Below are 26,123 nucleotides of genomic sequence, written 5' to 3'. Positions count from 1 at the left end.
GTTGAAGCTCCTAGATGAGCAAATATAACAATTATAAGCTACAAAGAAGAGTTTAGAATATAGTTATCGCTTGATGAAACTTCTCTCTTCTTTGTCAAGAATGCTTTACTCTTCAAGGGTGGATGGAGCTCTTAATATCTCATGAAATCTGCTTTACCACCTCCTTTTGACTCTTGAGTGAAGCACTTGGATGAAGAAGATTAGGGCACTTGTCTCTCTAGTGTAAACTTTGATATTTTGCAAAAAGGATGTTTTCTCTGATGAATAGTGTCCCTTTAAATAGTTTTCCTCATCCATTGGACACCCCTAATTGGTCAGATTTCAAAAACTAGCCGTTACTTGCTGTTGGGAGGACAAAAAGTACTTCTGCAGAACTAGCCGTTATGCTTTTGCCCGTGCTTGGGTCGACCCAATCTTTCCTGGGGTCGACTCAAACCACTGTTCATCAGACTTGCGGTCGACTCAACTTTCACTGGGGTCGATCCAACTTTCACTTGGTTCGACTCATGCAACATTGGGGTCAACCCTCTCAGGAAACACAGAACCTTGTATTTCAGCCTTCCTTCACTTGGGTCGACTCAACTCTTTTTGGGTCGACTCAAATTCCACTTGGGTCGACCCTCTCAGGGATTCCAGAGAACCGATTTTTAAATGACATAGCCTTTGGGTCGACTCATGTTCAGTTGGGGTCGACTCAAGGTTGGGGTCGACTCAAGTTCCATTTGGGTCGCCCTCTCATGGATTCCAAAGAACTGTTTTCTTGAAGCTTGAAGATGGGGTCGACTCAGCTTTTACTTGGGTCGACCCAAGTACTGTTTATCCGTGCTATTTTTGCAGAAGTATGCCAAATGGTTCTTTGATGTGCCGGGGTCGACTCCACCAATCTTGGGGTCGACTCATTCCACACTTTGCTGCAACTTAGGGTTAGATTCATCCATATAATCAATGAAATATTCTTCAAGCAATTTTGAATATATGTCATGGTGGTGCTACATACTCTTAACAATGAAAATTACTATTGTCCACTTTAGAGTACGTTTTACTTGAACCTTTGCCGAATTAGAATTTAGAATTCACTATCCCTTTTCTATCATAAATTTTATCTCAATATTAATCATTGATATACATCTTGATATCATTCTACTAATGTACCGAGAGTGACGGACTTAGTAATGATGTATCATATTACCTTGTAATATTCAATTAGATATTCCTTCAATGGTTGTGTTAATCATCAAAATACCACTGTCATCCTCACACGTGTTTTGTGTAACTTGCTGGATATGGTGCGCCGAGGGAGAGGCAGCATTAAAGAGATGGAGGCACTAGAGAAGGGGGGAGGGGCAGACTGTACCCCCGAAAAAAAGGGGAGGGGGAGAGAGAGAGGGGAAGAGGAGGGGGAGAGAGAGCGAGATGGGGTTGTTGGGGGCGATCGTGGAACACCTGGAGGATTTGTATGCATTGGTGAAGCTGAAGATGGCGTCGGATTGGATCAAGAAGAAAATCCCGGCGGAGCCGCACCGGGGCTTCTCGTACACCATGCTCTAGAAGGTCTCTCAGGGCTTCGCCCTCGTCATCCTGCAGCTCGGCCCCAAGCTCCAAAATGCACCACTCGCTCCGAGTCCACCTTCCGTTGGGTCCGAGAGGCCGCCTCGTCCGCATGGGCACCACTCGCTCTGAGTCCGCCCCAACCACAGCCGTAAGAACACTACCTCCTCATGGGCACTACCCGCTCCGAGTCGCCGAGGATGATATGTGAGTCGCCTGCTCATCTCTAACATCTATTCTGTCGCCTGCCCATCTCTCACGTCTTTGAGAGCGAGCACTGGCATGCTGTCCATCTCTCACGTCTCTGAGAGCGAGCATTGACATGTCGCGCTAGCTGCCTCTAGGAGGGTTGGCTCCGGTCTCTCTCTAGTCTCTACCCATGGTCGCATACCCATAACATTTATTATATTACGTATTTACGTGTGTTGGAACTTAGAACTAGCACTGAATAGCAGATTCTTGAAAAATAAATTTATTTATTATTTATAGTAATATTTTAATATTTTATATACAGGTCATTCGGGTTGGGTCGGGTCGGGTCTAACTTCAGTAAATCCAGATTCGACACGAAAATAGAAGGGGTCCAATTTTAGGACCCGATCTAGCCCCGCAGGTCCTCCAACTCGGATTTGCATCGGGTCTAACTAGGATGGAGCGGGTCGGGTCATGGGTCAACCCGACCCATTTACAACCTTAATTCTAACACATTAATTTCATGTCTTATTGTTCTTTTTGCCCCAAGCTCTCAAACTTATTCGATTCTTTGACCTGGGCTCCTTCAATATTAGTACCCTAGTTGCCAAGTCCTAACCAAGAAGAGAGCGAAAAGAATGAGAATAAGCTGACTCTCAAGGTATCAAGGTAAAGACAAGTTATCCTTATGTTACCCTAGTTAACCTTAACTAGGGTTTGATCAACAAAAATTAGTAGGAGGATCATTTTGTAGACAAATTGAGAACTTTACAGGAATTTAATTATATATCTAATTTCTAACATATAAAGCAAACTTTGGAGTTTTTATGATGAGATGCATCATGTTATTGGCTTCTCCATGTTTCTTAGGATATTTCTTACTTTTCCCTAGCCATATCACATCAATATCTTGAATCATTTCTCCATACAAAATATTTAAAATCTTCCTGGTATATATGAACTTGTCTCAAACCCATGCACATGCATTGCATGTGCTATACACTTAAATATAAAAAATATAAATATGAAAAATGTTAAGGACTAATATGCAAAAAAAAACACTTATTTGAAATGATTCCTTTTGCTTGACTGAAAGAAGAAAGAAAAAAGGGAAAGAAAAATTTTGCTAGCATGCACCAATAATCCTGGTTGGAAAATACTTTTCGGCACCCATCATGCAAACATGAAAAGTACACTGGGCCTACTGTTGCTGATTCGGTTACTCCACAATCAACCAACCCTCAACTTTAGCAGCAAATTCTACGGATTGTACCAATATGGCAAGAGAATTGTTGATGTGGATATTAGGCAATTGTCCCATCACTATGAAAAAAAAAGTTTTTCGACCGTCATCTGTCGATGCTAGAAAAAAACGTCGGCAATTTAGTCACCGCGCAAAAATTTGCTGACACTTCTTAATAGCATCGTTAAAAATTAAACTAAAATGATGCTTATAAGCGTCGTTGGAAGTAATTAAGGCAATGCTTATAAGCGTCGTCGGAAGCCAAATCTAAGATTAAGACGACGCCTGTAAGCATCGTTGGAAGCCAAAAGCCAAGACTAAGATGACGCTTATAAGCATCGTCCTAAGCCAATATTAAACCCGAAACGTCCGACCCAGCAACACTAGCATCCCGATTTCAGTCCCTTTCCTCTCTAGCACGAACCGATCGATCCCCCTGAGCTTCGCTATAAAACTGTTTATGCAGCTCTCCTTCTCCTCCTCCTCCCTCTTCGGCACCTCCTTCTCCTTTGCCAGCTTCCTCCCCCTCCTTGCTGCCCATACCCACTGCAAATCCGTGGTGTTCTTCGAATATCTGGCCGACCACTTTCCTTCGGTCCACTGCCTCCTCCGTTGCAGATCTCGGTCGGCCTTCGTCAACGCTGGTAAGTTTCTATATCCAGAATATTTCCTTTGTTTGGATTTTGGCCTAAAATTTTATTCTATGCATATTTAAAAATTCTGTATTGCTATATAATAGCAATTTTCCAAATTATATGCGCCACTGCAAGAAATAATCTTCTGTTCTATCATGACTTCAGACTTAGGGACATGCCTGCTATCAAAGCAAAGTCATGTCCATTCATTAATGAGTTTGGATATTTTCCCGTTTGTTGGAGATTGAATGAGATGGCACTACTTCCTTATCACAAGTTGCATATGTATTACGAGTTGGTTCATGATTGAGCGGGTAAGGACATCATGATGCATACTCCTTGTGAGTCCCTTTTAATCATTAGATACCTCACAATAGAGAAGTCCGTTAAGTTCACACCATGTTAACTAACTAATCTATTGCAAAAGCTTAACCTAATAAGGCCAACAATGTATATCAAACTTGATGAACTCATAACCACCAATAAACCTAGGCTCTGATACCATGTTAACTAACTCTTTGGCTCCAAAATCTTAAATTTATAAGAAAAGGATCAACAACATATTTTAGCCTCAATAGATAAGAGACTAAACGTCTCTATTAAATCTCTGCCATCCAAGGTTTCAACTACAAGTTTATTTTTCTATAAAGAACCCACTGGAATTTTTATTAATTATTTCAAAATAATGATCGTTATTCACGGCATCAATGCAATTTAAAGTTATCTAATACTACAAAAATAACTCACATAGCGCATCTCCTCTCTGAGCGCTATACACTAGTTTCTTTAGGCACCCTGTGCAACTGTTAGAGTTGCAAGTTAACCGAGTTGTTTGTGAACAAATCCAACTTGATTTGCTCATGGTCTGTTTAAGCTCGATTTAGTTAAGAAACAAGTTAAATTTGAACAACTTCTCCAGCTTGGCTCATGCATGAGCAGAGCCTAGATACCCAAAATTATAATTTCATTTCAAAAAAAATTTGGTTGATGGGTTCAAATGATAAACAAATCAAGCTTGAACGTTCTGGCTCGAGCTTGCTGGCCACTTTCTTATAGCAAGTCAAGTCTACTAGCCCACATCTGTGCCTGGCTCAGCTTATTTACACCTCCAGCCGCTCTATTTATGGTATTTGATTGATAGAGTAGTGCAAGGGAAGTGCATACCTTGCAGAGTTTTACACTAGAAAGGGGCCTTAATGCAGCATATCATAATTTATGACATTAGCTTCGTACCAACCTTCGGAGGGTTGCTTTGTGTGGAACCTCCCGGGAGGTACGAGGTAACTGTCTTATCTTTCTAAGAGAATGTTTCTTTGAAAAAAAATAAAAATCAAATTGGAAGTAGAGTAACCTCTCAAGAGCTATAAATCCAAGAGAATGTTCCTTTGAAAAAAATGATAAAAGTCAAAGGAAGCAGGACATCCTCTTAGAAGGTATAAGGTTCTTGTCTTTATCTTTCCTAAATAATGTTTCTTTTTAAAAAGGCAAAAAATTAAATTGGAAGCAAGATAACTTGCATCGGAGGGAGCTAGTACTTCCAGCCAATCCTAAAGGTTGATGGTCTGATTCCACTATTAAATTCAAATCTAACTACTAGTGGCAACAAAAGGGTGTTCAGGGACCTTGTGTAATGATATTCCAAAGTTTATGCTTCGTGCTAAGCTTTTGTCTTTTACTTTTAGAACAAATGCTTCCTGTGAAGTTTAAGGATTGTATTTCTTCCACAATCTCATGAAATAAACGATGGGTAAATTAAAAGTGAGGCAACCCAATTCTTATCAGGGTCTAATTTCTTCCACAATCTAAATTAGAAGTGATGGGTTATTAAGTTTTGACCCAACCAAACCCGATTGTTATCAAGGTCTAATTTAGATTTTTTAACCTATTAGCCGACACGACCTGATCTGAGCCTAGAATACCTGTTAACCCAAGATGGGAGAGGGATATTAAGCACTTAAACCTATCGGTGCTTAGAGGGTGAGAAGAGAAAACAATTTGGTGTTCCAACTTTGTTTGATAAAGAAGTATTTGATTCAATGGATGTTGTTTTTATACATGGACCTAACTCGATCTGAATGACCCATTGGGTTAAAAAATTTGGCCGTGAACCCAACCCGATATTATATTGGGTTGGATTTGGGTCCAACATTATGACATAAACAATAAAACGAATCAAGTCAAGGTCACTCATGACCCGATCTAATCCAACCCATTTGCACTCCTACTCGATCAGGTGGACCTTCTCTTTCGAGCCCTCTTTACTCCTCTCTATTATCTTCTCCTTACTCTCCTATATTACCACCTGCTTCAGTGCCCTCTCTATCACGATCTAGCTAGTCCTTGACTTGTAGTGCTCCCAGTCTTGCCTTTTTACTTCTGGTCTCTACCTAGTGTCATCTCTAGGTCCATATAACCACCGCCCTGGCCTCTCCTCGCCATCTCCATGAACTTGAAGTCAGTCCGGTGCTTAAACCCATTTAAATCCCCTCCATCTTCCTTGCTCCTAATCCTTGTCTATTTAACCACACAAGAAGGTTTTCATATGTTCCCAACTCACCACACCAAAAAATTGTTTAAAAAATTTAATCATTTTGATTGCATGCCGAACTCCACTCCTTATTATCCTAAAATAAAACTAAAGAAAAGTAGTGGAGGAAGCATAGCACAACTAAAGTATTCCATAATGTAGAGAGCCTAAACTTCTCAGCAAATCGAACTAGCCCTGAAATTTTACAATTAAGCTATTGCACGATACTTCAGTAGCCCAAGTTGGCAAGCACTTGAAAGTTGAAAGAATTTACATTCAAAAAGGATTAGGTGATGCAATTTTTTGTAAGTTTTTGTAATGCATAGTGCATTAGTTTTTGTAAGTTTCCCTTCCATCCAAAAAGGATTAGGTGATGCAAACTGGAATGCCAACTCTGATGCAACCAAATCCATATATAGTAGATGCAAAAATAAATAGTAAGATGGCTATGGACTATACAAACAACAAGCCCACCCAAGGGTTCTAGAAAAATTGTGGTATCCTATATTTAGATATAAACATTTTGAATTTGCAAGGCAATTACAAATTTACCACCCCTTCCACATTTTTCTAGTTACATCACACCATACATGCAATAATATGGGTGCATTTCTCCTGCTGAAGGAGATTCTCACGAGGCCAAAATTATCCCGTGGGAAGAGATCAACTATTTCTCATACAAGAATCACTATCTTGGTAGTGTCCTAGAAGTTTAGGGTTATTCTATGCTCATTGATGAAATGGAAGGGAATTTCTACCTATGATTTGGTGTCAACGAGCTGGGATGGATCTAGGCGATCAGCTCTCCTAAAGCTGGGTCAGTGCCAAACTGTTTGAACCCGGCCTTGAGAGTTGTAAAACTAGGCTTAGAATTGGGCCTAGATAGCTCATCATACAAATCCAAGCCCTTGCCTTTGTCCAAATTCACTTTTAGTGTCTTAAAGGCCAAACCTTCCCTACGGGCTTGTTTGGCGAACCTGACTAGAGTTTCCAAGAGTTGGCTCCATCTATTGGCATATCCAACAAAAGATTGACCACGAACTAGAACGCTCGAGACAAGGAAGGTTATACTCGTTATTTCGGGGATGTCTACAAGGATTACTCCTTTTGAAATCAAATGATGTAAACTATGGGTTCGATATCACCCGAAGTGCATACAAAATCTACCAAGTAGACCACAAACATCTCTTCAAAATTAAATGATGCAAACTGTGGGTTGGATATTACCAGAAGCGCATATAAAATCTACCAAGTAGACCATAAACACGGTCAGATCAAGAAGAAAACCGCTACATCAAATGCTGGAAATATAAAATATCCGAGCACACAGAATGATGTCCACAAACAACATCAAAGAGGTCGGAAGAACCCACACTTACGGCAGAGAAGCAAACAAGATATGAAGGATCTAGCAGAGGTCACAACACAAGCCAAAAAATCCACACTCAGTGAAGCAAATATGAGAAATGCCCTCACGCCGGATAATTTAGAGAGATTGCAACTTCTGGGGGTGCTGTGGCACCGCACCGAAGTTAGCCTTTAAGAGGTCGATGTAGAGTGGGATCTGCGCCAGAGCAAATAATGATACGAGCAGGCCAACTGCTGCATATATTGGATATGTCGCATACTTTAGCTTCTGCTCAATAACAAGGAAATCGCCGGCACAGAAGGAGACGAGGTTTGCAACAATGGACAGAAAGAGGGTGGTGAGGCCGAGGATCAGCTTCACAGGGAGTTTCCTCTCGAAGTGTTGCTCTTGATGGTGGGAGGTAAGGATAGAGAGGAACGTTACCAGGGAGGTAATCGAGAAGAAGAGGGCTATGAGCGAAGAGAGGGCAAACACTTGGAAGGCACTCTTGCCCTCAAAGATGGGGAAGCCTGAATTCTGGTCGACACCTCCGGGCACAGTGGTTGTAGAGGCGAAGGCCACCGTCGCGATAAATACGGCAACCACGGAGCCTGCCTGTGAGGTATCATTGATCCACTTTCCGGCGTCGTTCACTAGAGTCTCGTGAGTTTTGGTGAAGATTTCATGTGCAGTCTCGCCTTTCATATTGTGATGCATGAAGAACTGGGATCCCGTAGATTTCTTCACATACTGAAATGTCCGGAGCAACACATGCAAACAGGCGTTATATTAGCTAGATAGCAACAAAATATATATCATTGATCCAATGAGCAGGGAGTGTTCATCGAATGGATAGGTGGCATCTCATCGAAAGATATTTATAGTTGTTAACTATCTTTAACATACCCCTACAAATGATATTCCACATAATGAGGTTTAGGGACTATAGCCATCCAGTGGTGCGTGCGAGCATGAGAGAGAGAGAGAGAGTGAGAGAGAGAGAGAAAGAGAGTGAGACCTTGTACCACTTGATCTCCCATTGCATTTGAAGAGCTGCTACAGGGATGGGCCAAGGCCTATGAGAGCCGAGCCTGGCAGCCAAATGTAGCGCGCTATTGCCGTCCTTGTCTACGGCGCCAAACACAAGCTCCCGCATTAATTCCCTCTTCGTCATAAGTTCATATACTCGGGATTGTCTGTTCTCCGCTGCTATTAGTACTATGTTCTTCTCATCTTGATCCAGGTCACGTGCTGCCACCGGTGTCTCCTCTAGAATTTTCTCCACTATCTCTATGATGCCCTTTTTTGCTGCAACTAGGATTGGTGTCGCTGCCAAAAATTTGAATTTATAGAGGGAAAGAAAAAGTTAGGCTCCCAAATATTTGAATGCATCATATAGATGCCATCTATTTGACTGAATATTTTTGTCAACTCAAAGAGGGGTATGACTGTGCGAACACTACTTAACAAAATTATCTAGGTCAAATATTTGAAAAACAACACCATCAAGATTTGAATCCACTAGGCCATAGCTTCGTTTGCTCATCTTTGAACTTGTTGACCAATAAAACTACAACGATTAACTTTCAGAATAAAGCTTGGGATACCTCGATCTGGTTCTTGTTTTGAATCATCTTCAACTTGTTTGCAGCAACATTTCTCAAGTTTTTTGAGAATTTCATCTTGAATTTGTTGAGAATTGAGCACCCTTGGTTCTTCTTTAACATTTGGCGTCATGTTTTCTCCTTGTGCCGTGCCGCGCTGCGTTCCGTCTTTAGCATAATGCCATGACTTGTGTCGGCGAAGAAGTTCTTCCATGATCCGGTATGCATGTGCATTCGTTTGCTTCTTCTTTTTTATTGTCTGGCCCCTCCATAGCCCTACATTTGCAGTAACTGATGAAGTTTAACAACACACAAATGTTTTTTAAGTAGTAAATATAATTGTATAAATATCACTAATAACAAGCTTGCTGCATTAAAATCAGCCCATTGATATTTTCTCTTAGAGAGATTCAGCCAGTAGGATGTCTTTTCTTGTTATATTTAGAGTTTTTTTAATGAACTTCTTTTTTTCGGGCTGGCTACGGCGCCGTATTTTAGACAGGCCTTATTGAAAATTTTAGAATCCCTTGGCTAATTTGTATCCCTACTTTCCTTGTGGTTTTCTGCTTTTCAAAAAATTGATTCTAGTAACTTGCAATGGTTATTAGAGATGCTAATGGACTGGCCTACAGAGTACTTTAAATTGTTTGGGCCAGGTTATCAGTCTAGCCATGTGAAAACTTTTCAAGCCCTTTCCCAGACCCGGCCCATTTGTTTCCTTAAATGGCTGTGGTCATATATGCTCCATTTCGAAAGCTACAAAAGTTATTTGAAATCAAATCCTTTCTAGTCTGGGGTTAGACATGAGAGGTCTGATATCTCAAGGACGACAGTATATGTATTGCATGACAGAGTTGATTGGGAGAGCCTCACCTAATACATGAGATAGCAGGGTATTGGATACTATCTTGTTTTCTCCTCATCAATAGCAGTCACAATTGAGAGGCTGGATGTTATATTGCATGCTCCAATCTATATAATTAAACAAAGTCTGAACTCAAAATTATTTTGGTCAGGAGCCCAACTTCTGAAAAGCTTGGGTTATTTAGATTTTTGAAAAGTTCAATTTTACAATTTACTTAATTAAATGCTCTAGGTCTAGTTTTGTGCTATGCCTTTATGCCGCATGGTAGGGGAGCTCTCTATGTGCACAAAATTGGCCACCCCTAGTATGCCACTCTTTTATACTGTGAAGATTATTATTCTAGTTCACTCTAGTGGCCAAAATGACTATATCTCATGAGAAGCATCCAAAGTTGAAAGATGCTTAGGGGTTCCTAACATGTTAAAGTGTTTTGAGATCTTCAAGTTCTTGCTGACATATTGATTTGAGGTAGACTAAAAGCGAAGCATATAACATAGAGGCTAATGGTGCTACTTGGATGAGGCAGGCTGTATGCTAGGACTTAAAAGCCTTTATATAGAAGAGAAAAGGCATAACTCAAACAATAATCTTTTACTACCCAATTTCATATATTAGAAAAAGAACATTTATAATGAGAGGACTAATGGAGAAAAAATCATAAAATCAAGCTAGAATACGAACCGATTCCGGTGATAAATAGCAGAAACTTCACTACAAGTTTGGAGAAATTGAAGCATGTGCAGCAATTTTTTGAATATCTTGGACGATTTTGCGAGCCATTTTGTCCCTCTTTTACACGGTTCTCTGCCAAGCTCAATGAAGAAAAACACAATCAGCCCAACTTTTCAAATGAGTAGTGGAATTAATAACCCTATCTACTATGTATAGTATGATGGCAATCATTTCAACCACTATTGTCATCGTATACTTCCACCAGAGGTTTTAACAATGATATCGATTGCCATAACTCCCTCATCACGACACAGATGGATTCTCAAAAATGGGGAAAAATTTTTTATCTCAATAAGCTGTATTGTTTGTCTTTGGTCCATCCTAAAGGCCACCTTTTTTGTCGAACAATGCTCTTGCAAGCAATTGTTCTCAGTCTCAAAAAGTATAAGTAGAATGTATGACACTCCAAGCATCATGGGGCAGTCAATCTAAAGGATATATTTGGGTGCCTAGGATGAAGCCCATAGTTCAAAGTTTCAACTTGTGCCTGGTGTTATGGGAAGTCTCCAGGAAAGATGGGTTACATCTTTTGCAAGAAGACAGTGATGCAATTGACCAGCCAAAAAAGAAAAGGCAGAAGAATCTCAGAATGGAACGAAAATTGAAGAAGTTTCAGCTTAGCTCGAGCTCCTTTCCCATCTATTTTTTCCTTTCAGACAAAGCTTATAACTAAATAAAAACATCTTTAAGAATTGACTTCTCCCACATGATCATTTCCTAAGACCTTATGAGGCTACCTATTTACCCTAATGAAAGGAGTAATTTTACAAACTATGTATGCCATATTCTCTTAAAGAATAAGTGGGGACTTTTTTCAAGACATTTTTTGGTGACCATTTGTGTGTGTTTGCGTGTGGGGGGTGTGTGATGCTGTTGTTGGGGCATGAGACAAAAGTAAGATGATATACCGAGGAACTTCAGCTTAGCCAGCGAGGTCTGTTTCAAATATTTGCAACCAGCAATGAAAGTCCTTCACCAATTTCTTTTGATTTTTTTAGGGTTTGAAATCCTTCAAGACATATTGATTTTAAATAAAGGCCATCTTTGTTCATAAGTTCAAGTCATCGACAGACGAAGCCACAAATGTATGGGAAAACAAAATAACCCATCTGTTGCTTGATCTACTATTATGAATTTACCTGGGTCTCTTTTATCCCTTGTGCCCATGCTACGAACTGCATCTGAAAATGAGAACTCACCATGTGAGTTTTGCAGAAATGCTATGGAAATCCAAAGAAAAAACTATATAAAGGGAAAGAGAATAATCACAGAAATATTTAATATAAAAAACTAGAAGCTAATAAGTAGCCAAAAATGTTGAAAACAATATTACATATTTATAATAAATTTGACTTGCGCTTTGCTCCTCTAAACTTGCCGCAATTCTAGATGACCAACTACCTACCTAAGAAGAGGTACCAAATGCTCATGAAGACAACGTTTTAAAATAATGACCGAATAATGTCGCCTCAAATAACAATAAATAAATAAATTCAATCTACCACATGATTGGCCATGTTACTGAGAAAGGTTTTTAAAACAAAAACAATTGAGTCAAGTTATAATTCTGAAAGCATCAAATATTTGAGTTGGTTGTTTTGGAAATGGTTTATGATGGCAAGAATGGCGGTACCCAATATTAAGACTACACCTAATGTCAATGTAAAGAATAATTTTAGTAAACAAGTGATGCCCATTTTTTATGGGGGGAGAAAGATCCTCTCCGGTCCTCCCTCTATCGTCCTCTTCAAATTTAAAGACGATAAAAGAGCCATCAGTTCAACTATGGATCTATTTGGCATCCTCATTTTTTGTATTTTTGTTTTTCCATAAATTAGTAAAATACCATATGGAAATTAACATTGAAGATAGCATTTGCATAAAACTTCTGGAACTCCTCACTTTTGTTTTCACTCTTTTTTGAAATCAATAAATCTTTGCTACCAAAATCTCTAAATATTTTACATACCTACATATATACATTCATAGACAAATACATACATACATACGCACACAAAAATACATATATATATTACCTGAGATTTCAATTACAACATCTATACTATGCTTGGGCCTATCATCATCATCATCATTGGTCAAAGGTGCTGCAAGAAAAAAAGAGAATTCATCATTTCAACTTAATTAGTAGGAATCCGTTCAATAGTTCTAATTGATCTATATAAATTGGATAATTAAATATTTCAAGGAATTATTTCAACAATCCAAACAAGGATCATCTACTTCCCTAACTAGTTCTACAAGATCTTAATTCTTTTTCTAACATAAGAATCACAAGAACTTTTGCATGCATACATACATACATACATACATACATACACACATACATACACACACACACAGATACGTACATATATGCGTATGTATGTACGTACATAGATACATAAATACATAGATATATGTATGAATGTGTATGTGTATGTATATATATATATGTATATGTATGTATGTTTTACCTGGCATTTGGATTTCAACATCTGTAATGTGCTTGGACTTATCATCCTCACCACTGGTCCAAGGAGCTACAAGGAAAAAAGAATGAGAACTCATCACTTCAACTTAATTGATCTATATCATTTGGATAATTAAATATTTAAAGAAATTGTTTTAATAATTCAAACAAAAATTATTTACTCTCCTAGCTAGTTCTACAAAATCTTATTTTACTAAGATGTGAATCACGATTACCTTAATGGTATTACTCCCGGGTTTTTTTGTTAATATACTCTGGAAATCCAAGAAAAATAAACTGTCTCTGATATCTATGAAGCCCTACTTGATTCCTCTTTCCCCTTTTTCTTTGGGCTTATGAAAGTGTGGTAAAAATTCTTAGAAGTTTTGTGTACGTGACATATGTGCATATGTGCGTATGAACTAGAAATTCCATAGCAGTTTGTAGTGATATAATTGAATCCATGCAATAACTTTTTAAAGAGTTTCTAAATTCTGATTTAGAGTGTGACTATAATAAAATGGATATGACAAATTGTTGTTTTTTTAGCAACTAGAGCAGACCTAGATGGTGAGGTGTGAAAAGTAGCTTTAGATACAAGTGGAGACTACAATCCACGACATAGTTACCACATCACTAGGTATTTGTCTCATTCTTCTTTCTAAAAAAGAATAAGGAAATTGATAGCCGGTCCTTCCATTGATCAGACTATAACTTTAAGTCCCTATTAACAGAAACTTTAGCACCCATCTCAAGTTTCAAAGTTTCTTTAATTTCTGGCCCCTAGTGGTTGTATACACTTATTTTGCAATATGTACACAATTGCATAAGTATATGCAGGGATAATATAATTGTCTGCAAGGAGAATATAATTGTGTACAGAAATAATTTTTAACTATATGCATGGAGAATATAAGTGCTTGCTAAACTAAAAATTAAATGATCATGGTCAAGGGATCTCATATAAAAGTCCAGTCAAAAAAACGACTGGGTGTTAAGTTCGCCCCCTTCCCAAAAAAATGGTTCGGCAGATTGCTAGCATACATAGTTGTTCCATATAGATATCTACTACTTGTAAGCATCCTTGACTAACCTCTCATTATTATTATCTATTATTTTTGTGTTATAAATGATATTCGATTCATATATATATAACAATGTGGCCCTTGATTATGCTGTATCTTTGGGCATTAACTATTATGTCCCCTTCCCTTAAAAAAAGTTGAGGAACAAATGTTCAATCCCTATTGTATTTTTGCCCTTACAGAAGCACCTAGTTTATTACTATGACAATCATTTTTCTCAAAATGAAAGATGATGAATCACCTATGATGATGATACAAAATATAGCAATCGTGATTATTTCGTAAGACCTCATGCTTCTTGATTAATTTAATGAAAGGAATAATTTTACAAGTGATGTATGCCATATTCTCTTAAAGATTAAGTAGAGACATGTTTCAGGATATTTTTTTGTTGACCATTTGTGTGCATGTGTGTGTGTGTGTGTGATGCTGTTGAGACCTAAGTAAGAAGATAGTTAGATTAAGTTCAACTTAGCCAACAAGGTCTATTTCAACTATTTGGAACCAGCAATGCAAGTCCATCACCAATTTTACTTTTTTGTTAGGGTTCAAAATCCTTCATCACATATTTCATATGTTTGTACGTATGTATGCATGTATGTACATACATATATACGTATATACCCGCATACAGACATACACACATATAGAGAAATACATACATATATGTATGTATATGTATATATGCATGTATGTATTACCTAAGATTTGGTTTTCAACGTCTGCAGTGTGCTCGAACTTGTCATCTTCACCACTGGTCCAGGGAGCTACAAGAAAAAAAATGAGAACTCATCATCTCAACTTAATTAGTAGAAACCATTTGATAATTCTAATAGATGGATATCATTTGGATAATTAAATGTTTAAACGAATTGTTTTAATAATTCAAACAAGAATTATTTACTTTTCAAGCAAGTTCTACAAAATCTTCTTTTATTAAGATGTGAATTATGATTACCTTAATGGCATTAATTCTGGTTTCTTTCATTAATATACTCTAGAAATCCAAGAAAAAGAAAACTCTCTCATATCTATGAAGCCCTACGTGATTTCTCTTTCTCCCTTTTCTATGGGCTTATGCAGGTGTAGTAACATGCAATTCTTTAAAAGTTTTGTGTATGTGACATACGTGCATATATGCAAATCAAGTAGCATTTCTTTAGAAGTTTGCAGTGATATAATTAAATCTATGTAATAGCATTTTAAAGGGTTTCTGAATTTTGATTTAGAATGTGACTACAATGAAGTGGATATGACAAACTGTTATTGTTTTCGGTATCGAGAATAGACCTAGATGCTTAGGTGCAAAAAGTGCCTTAGATACAAGTGGAGACATATGGTCTACGGCATGGTTACCAGTTCACTAGGAATTTGTCTCATTTTTCTTCACAAAAAAATAAATAGTAAATTGATATCTGGTCCTTCCATTGATTAGAGTATTACTTTTAGTCCCTATTGACGGGAACTTTAACACTCATCTCAAGTTTCAAAGTTTTTTTAATTTTTAGTCTCTAGTGGTTGTACACACTTATTCTCCAATGCATACACAACTGCATGTATGCTGTGAGGATATAACTATATGTAGGAAGAATATGACTATGTGCAAGAACAATTTTTAATTGTGTGCAGGAAGAATATAAGTGTGTGCAGGACTAAAAATTAAATAACAATAGCCAAGGGACTGCATGTTAAAGTCTGGCCAAAGAAACGACCTGGTGTTAAGTTCTCCCAAAAAAGAGACTATTATCGTATATGGTTGTTCTATGTAAATATCTACTACTTGTAAGCATCCTTGACTGACCTCTCATTATTATTATCTCTTATTTTTGTGTTATAAATGTTACTGTATTCATATATAACCATGTGGCCCTTAATGTATGTCATCTTTATCCTAATACGGGAGGAATAGAGAGGTAAGGAAATGGCTTCACCATTCCCTTTCTCTTTATTGCTCCTCCCTCTCCTCCCATCTCTCCTCCCTCTCTTCTTTTCCTCCCAATCTCCGCACCATAAGCCTCTTAACAGTAAGAGAGTAGGACACCCTTCGTGAACGGCACACTATTGGCTATTCTCCCAACTTCGTCTACGCAAGCACCTTCTTTGTCATTCTTGGCCTCATCGTTCTCTTCTTCAATACTATTTTTGAGCCCACGAGCTACACCTCTTGACATCCTCTGCTTCAGATTCTATACCTCTTCGACGTCCCATTCTTCCTCTCCCATAACGGCATTTTTGTGCCTACCTCAACACCTCCCTCATCAGCATCGTCATCACTTTGCTTTTCTTCAGCAAGAAGTCAAATCCACCATCTTCTCTTATTTTGCAATCTTGTGATCTATAAATTTAAAGTTTTATTGAGATATTTTGATTCTACTTCAAGAATTCTTAGATTTAATGACTTGTTCTCAGACATGACAGTAAGATCTCATATGGATCTAGGTTACGAGTGCATAAATTTCAAAGATTTATTGGTTTCCAAGGTAAAGTTAGGACATTTTTCTAAGTGGAGTTTCTATATATTTTGGGAAAAAAATTATGGTTACATGCTATACTATACGGTGATTGTGCATCCTATTACACTTGAAGTAGTTTATTATTTCTAGCAGAGTGTCATATATATGATTTATTTAAAAAATAAAAAATTAATAATTTTGAGTTTTTAGATCTTTTGTTCCACTTACATGAGTCTCTTTTTGTGGTTTATAATTCTTCGTATGGATCTTTGACATTCACATTGGTCCCCTAGCTATAGAAAATTTTTATTTGTAATGACACTCGCTGGCAAAGAATACGTTGAAGCAATAGTATTCAACATAATAGATATTATGCCAGCTTTTCATGTTTCCATGAGATAAAATGTCCATGCTTAGCCATTTTCTAATTGTTTCTAGATAAGCTATTCTGTCCAAAATATATAGATCTCCATGCGTCCGATCAACTCATTCTGCCAACTAAACAACTTCATGACCATTGATCAGGATATCACCCCAACCTTAATTCTCCAATCAAATATCAGAAATTTCTTATCCTACAGAATAATGTTCATACCATTTATAGTAACTCAATGGCTATTCCTTATTCCCCCATTTTTGCTTTGCATCCAAATATAACCTAAAAAAAGAACTTTATGATATGTGCATACATGTAAAAGGATAAATACAGATAGTCGAAAAAACAAGTCCATCCAAATTTGTTTAAACCAATTGAAACTAATTCTATAGAAAAAAAAGACCTTTTTGCAAATGCTTTCAATAAAGCAACATTGGACCAATTATTGAATGGTACTAATATTTATGTGTTATTTAGCCTTTTGCACCTACCAATATTCGTGAAGACATGCTTTAGCAAAGTAAAGATGTTGTAGCATGCTTGGTAATTATCTGGTAATTTGTGATTTCCATCATGCAAAACCTTTTCATTATCATTGCCTTCATTTTTGCTGAATTTCTTCTCATAACTTGAATATTCAACTTTGAGTGGATCCACTGATATATCTACACATCAAGGAAAAGGGAAGAAATTTAAAACATCAATAAAAAAAATGCTACTTTGCAAGCTGAGGTTTAGGCTTTAAAATAAAAAAAATAAAGCAATAATTAAAAGCTTAGTGAAAGATATACTTCCATCGATAGCTTGTGTATCGTTGGTACTTTAAGGTTCGCCACCATAGTTGCTCTACATTTTTTAAATCACAAGAACTATAGTTTTGATATTTTAAATAGAGAAATCAAATATATTTTTGACTTTCACCATTTTGCAAATTAACAATCCATGTGCTATCAAAAAATTAAGTTATTTTAATTGTAATCATTAAATTTATGTGTTATTTTTTGAGAAAAAACTAATACATAAATTTAACGATTATAGTAAATTTATGTATTGGTTTTTGTCATTCTATAAATTTCATATATGATGCAAGACCAAATTCCTTAGCTAGATATATATTATATGATCTATTTAGTGGACATATTGGGATCGTCCACATTTGAACTATGATCTATTAGGGTTTGGATTGAGGGATTTGTATTGGGACGACCTCTTAATTTTAGGAATTTGAAAGGTGGCAGCATCGAGGGATCCATATTGTGATTTCTCTTCACTTTCTAAATATCTACCATCAGCCAGTTTTCTTTGATAATATCTATATTTGTATGTATGTCCTAAATCAAATTATTGCATATATTCAAATTATTTAATAATTATAAATATTTTTTAGATTTTCATGACTTTTAAAAGATTTTTAGTTGGTATTTGTCATTTGGCAAGATATTAGATCTAAATGGAAGAGCTCAAATATTGGAGAACTAGAAAGTACTCTTTATTGGCCTTTATTTAGTCCTATATTAAATTTGTTTATGCATGTCTACTTGTATTTATACCATCCCTAACTAGGGGAGCCTAGTAGGGCACAGAGATTTTCAGGTTAGATATGAGATGCACCTGTGCTTGTAGGGCTTGGCTTAGTGCAACTAGCTATGCACATCCATGACCCATATAGTTTACTTGTTAGTATTCTATATTATATCGGTTTGGTTTTGAGTAACCGCAAGTGTTAATATGCATTCAATCTATTAACCGTTGGAGGCCCTTTAAGGGGTGTTTGGTATAGGTGATCATCCCAAGATCAAAAATGATGTGGATGAAGGTAATGAGATTACTGTATTTGGTTGCACCATGGTGATCCTACATGACGATAATCGTAAATTACCCCCACTCCTCAAATCACCGCCTAACTCGGTGATGGGATACATGTCCTTGAGATCGAAAATTTAAGATCACCCAAGAGCAGTGATTTTAGGCTGAAAGTTAACAAAAATATCCTTTAGTCCCGCAAAAAAAAATTGGTATATCAGTATACCATTAATATAATACATCAATATTATACATATTATATTATAATATATTATTAATAATATTATTTTCATGTTATTATTCAATGATAATTTTAAATTATAGTAGAAATATATTATTGTACTTATATTTATATAATGAAAGTATTTAATATATTACTTCTATTTGCCTTATTTTTTAATCAAATAATTATTAGTATGAAAAATATATTACAAGTATAAATAAAAATATTGATTCTATAATAACAATTAATATATATATATAGATTACTAATTTATAAGACTAATAAATATATTTTTATGAAATATATTAATAATTAATATATTAATATTTTTATGGAATAGATCAGGGGTAGTTTGGGTATTATATGGTGAGCGATTATAGATTTTTATAGAATACCAAACATGTTACTCAAGGATACCTATGAATGTTTAATTACTAGAACATAGCATACCAAACATGATAATGTTAAATCATCGAAGATGATATTATTCCGAGAAAATAATTACAAGTGATCTAAAATCACCTCGGTGTTCTTGTTTGGGTCGCCAAATGACACCTTTGATTTGATAGGCAAACTATTAGCAGCCCATGGCAGTTCTTTTTAAGATCTAACTACCTATATATTGTAAGAACTTTGATTGGCTTGTATCTCTAATAAAAACTTTGATAGGCTTGTATCTCTAATAAGAACTTTGATAAGCTTGTCTTCTACTAGACATGGTGGTTCTTCTTGTTCCTTTTCCTCGATTTTCTCCCGCCAATTTTTCATTGCTTGTGAACTTATTTTATTCCTCACGAAAGAAGTCATCTGCCCATCATTATAGTTTTTTTTTTAATACCAATTTTTTAAGGTATATTGGTGTTATCCACCTATATAGGATTGTTATATCCGTGCCTTCTTCCACTGCCAACCTTTCCATCTTTCATATCTCTACTGATGGACCATAGACCACTGATAAGTTCTTGATATCCCTCTCCTTCCTACCACTATCGCCTCTATATCCACCTCTCCACCAACCACCACCACCCTCTCTCTCTCTCCACATCTCTTCCAAGACATCAACCACCGGATTGATATAGTTTTTGTGAGAACACCCCAGCACAAACAATACCAAACGAGTTAGTAGATGGGTCGGATTTGAAGCTCGAATCTACTTGACCCACATACTATCACCCATCAAATAAGATGCTAATGCAACCTTTAAATAGCAAAAACATTTATAGTAGCTAAAATAAATATTTTACACTATCTTTATAAATGATGTAGATATACGTAATTACATGATTTATTGTCAATAACTATAATTTTTTGATAATTAATTATCAATAATTATTTTATGATCGATTTGATAAGCCATTATTAATAATTATTTTATAATTGCTCTGATAATTAGTAATGGTAATTCTTTGCGACCCTTGATATCATTTGACAATAAAAGTGCTGAAAATTGCTAGAGAGTTCTAACAGATATATTGATCTAGTACTTATATGTAAGCAACGAATATTTAAATATTTATATGTTGCCATGATGTCATGACTTGAAGCTGGTAAATCCATTAGTTGAACTGGCGACCCGTGTTTTGGTCTATATTTTGATTTGTTGAATATCCAAGTTTTAAAATATTGCTATAGAGGATCTTAATAGCCTAGTCAGATAAACATTAACCACCCATGCATATGGATAGAACGATGACCATCCGATGCCGGTTCATATATGACCGAGCTAACCACATAGCTTGGTATAGCTTGCAATCCACCAAACTTGCCTACTGACATATAAGCTTGCCTTCCCCACCCGGCAACCATGCTAAGAGATGAAAACACTAGCGATTCCTATTTAAAACAAGTTGAAGAAATAATACTTCCATTGCAAGTTCGGATCCTCTACCATGTTTTGCCGCAAGAGGACTGTTCAGCCCTCACCGCATCATCCTATTGTGAGAGAATTAGGATTTCTTTGTGCACGATTTTTGCACTATAGAGTTCTATACCACTGTCGATAGCTAGCATATCATTCAAAGATGGAGTTGTATTTCAGAAATAAATAAGATTTAGTTGTCTCCAAGATAGATGATATGGTAGCTATCCACAATGGCAAAGTTGGACATATATGAACTTTCAACTTTCACTTCTTGAAACATACTAAGCCTATAGAGAAAAACGAGCATTTACTTATTCTATCCCATCTCGTAATCAAAGCGACCGTAAAGAGAACAAGGTTCAATTTGGCAGTATGTTCCGGGAATAAATCCAATACCGTAATACAGGATCTGTGGTTTTGAAAATTTTGGATGAGGTTCGAAAGTACAGATGGACAGATACGCGCGCGCGCGCGCGCGCGCGCGCGAGAGAGAGAGAGAGAGATAGAGAGAGGGAGAGACTTACCATCGTAGATTACACTCTCAAGTAGGCTAAAACGGGTTCCACTTTTGAAAGCTGACGGCTTCTTGGCCAGGACATGAAGAGGCGACTCCCCCTTCTCGTTCACGTAGTCCACCAAATATGAATGGCGGTTTATGATCTCCAAGGCCAGATCTATGCACCACATGAGCAGGACTCAAAATAAGGAACAAGGCTTTAATAATGTTGGCAATCCTGAGCTAGTTATTTTTGCACATGCACCCACTATGATCTTTAAAAAAGACATGGCCTAATCAACGCCAACACAAACGCTATAGTCCTTTGTAATTTTGGGAGGATATTCCAATATGTCTGACAGCAGCTAATTAAATCTACCATTAAGTAGTACTTACCAAAACGCTCCGTGAAAATGGCATCGTGGAGGACGGTGTCGCCACGTACCCTCCTGAGACCAGGGGTTGTCTTAATTTTTAATTTCTCATCCACGACAGACTGCATGGCAAAGAAGGCTTCCTTCTGGCCGTGGCGCACAGCCGTGAAGAGGGGCGTCTCTTGCCACCCGTTGTATTTCTCGAACACCATATTGGGGTGCAACCTAGCCATCTCCAAGCACACCTTTACCATCCCAAGGGAGGCGGCGATGTGGAGCGCCGTGTCACCATTCTCGTTCTGGATCGCCAGAACCTCCCGGGGGTCCTCTGTTTTCAGGCAGTTCACGAGAAGCATCACGTTGCTCTCTTCGCCGCTCGATACGGCCAAGTGCAGCAAGGTATCCCCAACCCAGGTCATCTTATTTTTGCGGACCCCCTTGTCCTGGGCGTAGGCGCGCTTCACATCGTCCCACTTGCCCCGCATGGCGCTCTTGAACACGAATTCTTGCGTCTTCTCGGCTTCCTGCGTCTTCTCGGCTTCCGTTTGGGGATCGATTTGAATTTCTGACGAACTCATTGGGAATCTCTAAGTGATTAGTGGTGTGGGATGGTCGTTGCAGCAGCTTGAATACATTTAATAGGCGATGCTTGCCGGGCCCTATTTATAGGACGGGCAGTAGTATCAAACTACCCTGGCCCCTGAAGCCTGATCCTATAATTGTGCACCCGCGAGCTTGCTCTTGAAGGCAAAAAGTTTCATCAAGTTACACCGAGCTATAGGTTGTGTACGTACCGTATGTAGGGGAATGATATGTTAATACAGTATCTGACCAGCAAATATCAAATAAGAATAGAACATAGGGGAGTTGTCTGCGTTATCATCAATAAGACGCGGCCCAAAGCTCAAAGCCTGCTACAAAACCTACTGTACAACTCGAACTCTGTTTAGATAATCAAGATTAATTCATTAGTTAATTACTGTCATTTTCAAGTCCCTGCTACCAGAATTTAATAGCACTGTATTTTGATCGAAGAAGCAAAGCATGGAAGGTATTTTGCTGCTGCTTCGATTCAGTGGGAACTTTATTTCCAAGTCCATCTGCGATGCTTGGTGGGCGAAAACATTGGTGTTTTGTAGTGCTGCAAGAAATTAAAAATTTAACATGGGCTACGCATTAGTTAGAATGTGCCTGCATTGAACTCAATGCTACGAGGAAAACCCTGATACAAGCAGCGAGAGGAATCAACCAAGCGCGACGTTTATCACTTGAACCCTACTCTGACTTGTCAAGTTCAAGCACTCATTGCGTCATCCCTCATTTACTAAACTGTTGTAAGCCGGAAGTGGAGGCGCCGAATGTTTGAATTTTGGCAAGGACTGTTACATACGTCACCTTTTGGTGAATGCAATACTGCACTCCATTCTCCGGAATGAAATGTAATTCCAAACACCTTAATGTGGTCCTCTAGGATAAAGGTCGCTGGTCACGCTTCGCGAGAAGTTGCTTTTGAACATGCAACCTCCTACAAGCTGGGAGGTTATTTATCTACCACGAGCATTTTTCTTTGGCAAAAGATTAATAAAGGAAAATTCAAAGCAACATAGAATTAAGAATGCAAAATAGGGGCAAATAGCGCTTTAAGCTACCGAGCTTGTCGGTGATGCAGCTGTTAATGGCAATAAAATAGTGAGTTTGAAGTCCTTTTGCAAGGGATTCGTCATTCCAAAGCAAAACAATACTTTTGTTTTTGGAAGGAACGTTCCAAAGCATAAAATATTAAAAAATATTAAAAAATATTAAAAAATTTAACATGGGCTACGCATCAGTTAGAATGTGCCTGCATTGAACTCAATGCTACGAGGAAAACCCTGAGACAAGCAGCGAGAGGAATCAACCAAGTGCGACGTAAAATGTCAGAAAAACGACAACATTTTAAGGTAGCCAATCATAATTTTATCACTTGAACTCTACTCTGACTTGTCAAGTTCAAGCTCTCATTGCGTCATCCCTCATTTACTAAACTGTTGTAAGCCGGAAGTGGAGGCGCCGAATGCTTGAATTTTGGCAAGGAATTATACATACGTCGCCTTTTGGTAAATGCAATACTGCACTCCATTCTCCGTAACGAAATGTAATACTAAACACATTAATGTGACCATCTAGGATGCGTCGCGACAAGTTGCTTTTGAGCCTGCAACCTCCTACAAGCTGGGAGGTTCTTTATCTACCACGAACATCTTTCTTGGGCAAAAGATTAATAAAGGAAAATTCAAAGCAACATAGAATAACGCAAAATGGTGGCAAGTAGCGCTTTAAGCTACCAAGCTTGTGGTGATGCAAGTGATTCGTCATTCCAAAGCAAAACTATACTTTTATTTTATTTATTTTTTGGTACATCGGCTACTCATATTGCTCTCGCATGAGCACAGCCAGCTGCATCACTATCAAGAAGTCTATATAAACTAGAAGGAAAAAAGGACTGTTGGGTCCACAGAAAATCTCCAGAGCGATGAGCAACAAATGAAGTAACCCAATCCGCAACTTGGTTTGCCTTTCGAAAGATGTGTCTGACCTGGGCAATACGGCACTCTCTTAACATGCGTTGTACATCTCCTAGGAGAGGGTGCTCACCCTCCCCCTGCCCCTCCTCTTGTAAACACTCAATCAGCACGACTGAGTCTTCCTCCAGTATGATACAGCTGGCATCAAGTACATGTCTCGCATATAAGAGCTCCTCCCATGCAGCCCTGAGCTTCGCCCTAAATACTGAATCCTCGAAAGAATAACATCCTCCCACAGCAATCAATCTGGAGCAATGGTCTCTGATCATAAATGCCACTCCCGCACTCCCGCCCCCAGAGGGCAAGTTCCCGTCAAAATACACCTTAAAGTGGCTAGGGGGTGGGAGCTCCCAAGAGATAAGAGCAAACCTAGACATTGTAGTAGCGAAGAGGGGGCCCCAGATATCCCTAACCAACTCAGATGACTCAGACCTAGCAGACTTGATAATCTCCATAGCGTGGCAGAGGGCCCGTTCTACCACGGACCTCAGGAGTGCCCTCCTGTCCCCAAAGACTCTAGTATTTTTATCCAGCCAAATGTGATAAGCTAAATAAACAGCAGCAATATCCTACCCTACAGTGCATCATCCCTAACCAGCCAAAGAAAGTCCCCCGTCACAACACTGGACCTCGAAAGGGGAAGCGATGCCCTCCTCCACACCTGAGCTGCCCTAGGGCACTCAAACAAAGCATGACTGACTGTCTCTACTGAATTCGGGCAATCCCCACACATCGAAGAAATCCTGAGACCCCTCCTAGCTGGCATGCTCCTAGTCGGTAGGTAGTCCCAGACCACCTTCCAGATGAACAGTGCCACTGGGGGGTGAACCGCAACCTCCAAATCCATCTACCATCACACTGCCAAGCCACCTCACCCCCCATCACCGCCTGTATGTCAGCCAAGCGCATCCTAGCCGACTTTGTCGTCACCCACACCAACCTGTCCTATACACCCTGAGGAATCGGGATGGCAAGAATCCTCTCAGCTAGCTGCGCCCCGAAGGCCTCCCTGATCAAAGCCTCATCCCACCGACCCCCGCTAGGGACTGTCAGGTCGCTAACTCTGAGCCTGGCCAACCTAGTCAAGTCGACCATCGTTAGCATCCAACAAAACTGTAGCTCCGCCACCCACCTATCCTTCAGGACATCGATGGACTGCTCATCACCAATCATCCACCTGATCACCAGCAACACCATTCGGGTAGAGGAGCATATCTCCCGCCATATGAAGGAGCAGTGATGCTCGGCTCAGGGCTCCACCCCCAACAAGTAAGCACCATACTTAGCCCTCAATAGGGCACTCTACAAACTCTCCGGCTTTAGAAAAAACCTAGCGGCGTGTCGCACGGCTAGTACTTCTATTGTTTTTTGGAAGGAATGTTCCAAAGCATAACTTACTATTTAAGAAATGGATAGGTAGCGCTTTAAGCAAGTGAATCTGCACTTATGGGACCATATGATCAATGGTCCAATAAAGCATGAGCCCTTGGATCATGCATGATAAGAGGCCCACTTGCGATGTACATGATAGGACATCCAAAAGCGTGCTTTCATACATCTTGAAGTGTGATGCGAGGACCCGAACTTCATCAGGTTGGACCGAACCCTTGTCCTATCACACTTGTGCAACAGGTGGTTCCAAAATGAAAGCGATGAAATAGCTTTAATTTGATGCATAGTTCAGAAGGCATATCACGCCTCCGCCTCTGCGAGGCACGTGAGGC

General features: G+C 38.5%; 1 protein-coding gene across 3 annotated transcripts; it reads right to left on the bottom strand.

Annotated features, from left to right (window-relative positions):
* Positions 1-7,355: 7,355 nt before the first annotated feature.
* Positions 7,356-22,539, bottom strand: LOC120103973. Of its 3 annotated transcripts, XM_039114251.1 has the most exons (11): positions 21,858-22,539; positions 21,490-21,639; positions 17,570-17,743; positions 14,951-15,016; positions 13,169-13,234; positions 12,731-12,799; positions 11,834-11,875; positions 10,644-10,766; positions 9,101-9,373; positions 8,512-8,822; positions 7,356-8,243 (listed from the first exon to the last, which is right to left on the bottom strand). In XM_039114251.1, the coding sequence occupies exons 1-11, from the start codon at positions 22,411-22,413 to the stop codon at positions 7,632-7,634; spliced, it is 2,442 nt and encodes an 813-aa protein (XP_038970179.1). In that variant the 5' UTR covers positions 22,414-22,539; the 3' UTR covers positions 7,356-7,631. The 3 variants fall into 3 exon arrangements, with proteins under 3 accessions (XP_038970179.1, XP_038970180.1, XP_038970181.1); XM_039114252.1 differs by lacking the exon at positions 14,951-15,016; XM_039114253.1 differs by lacking the exons at positions 14,951-15,016; positions 17,570-17,743.
* Positions 22,540-26,123: the final 3,584 nt, after the last annotated feature.

This window comes from Phoenix dactylifera, chromosome 16 (assembly GCF_009389715.1).
Source record: "Phoenix dactylifera cultivar Barhee BC4 chromosome 16, palm_55x_up_171113_PBpolish2nd_filt_p, whole genome shotgun sequence".
Lineage (NCBI taxonomy): Eukaryota > Viridiplantae > Streptophyta > Magnoliopsida > Arecales > Arecaceae > Phoenix > Phoenix dactylifera.
Note: the sequence above shows the minus strand (reverse complement) of the source record. Positions and strands in the feature narration are given on the sequence as shown.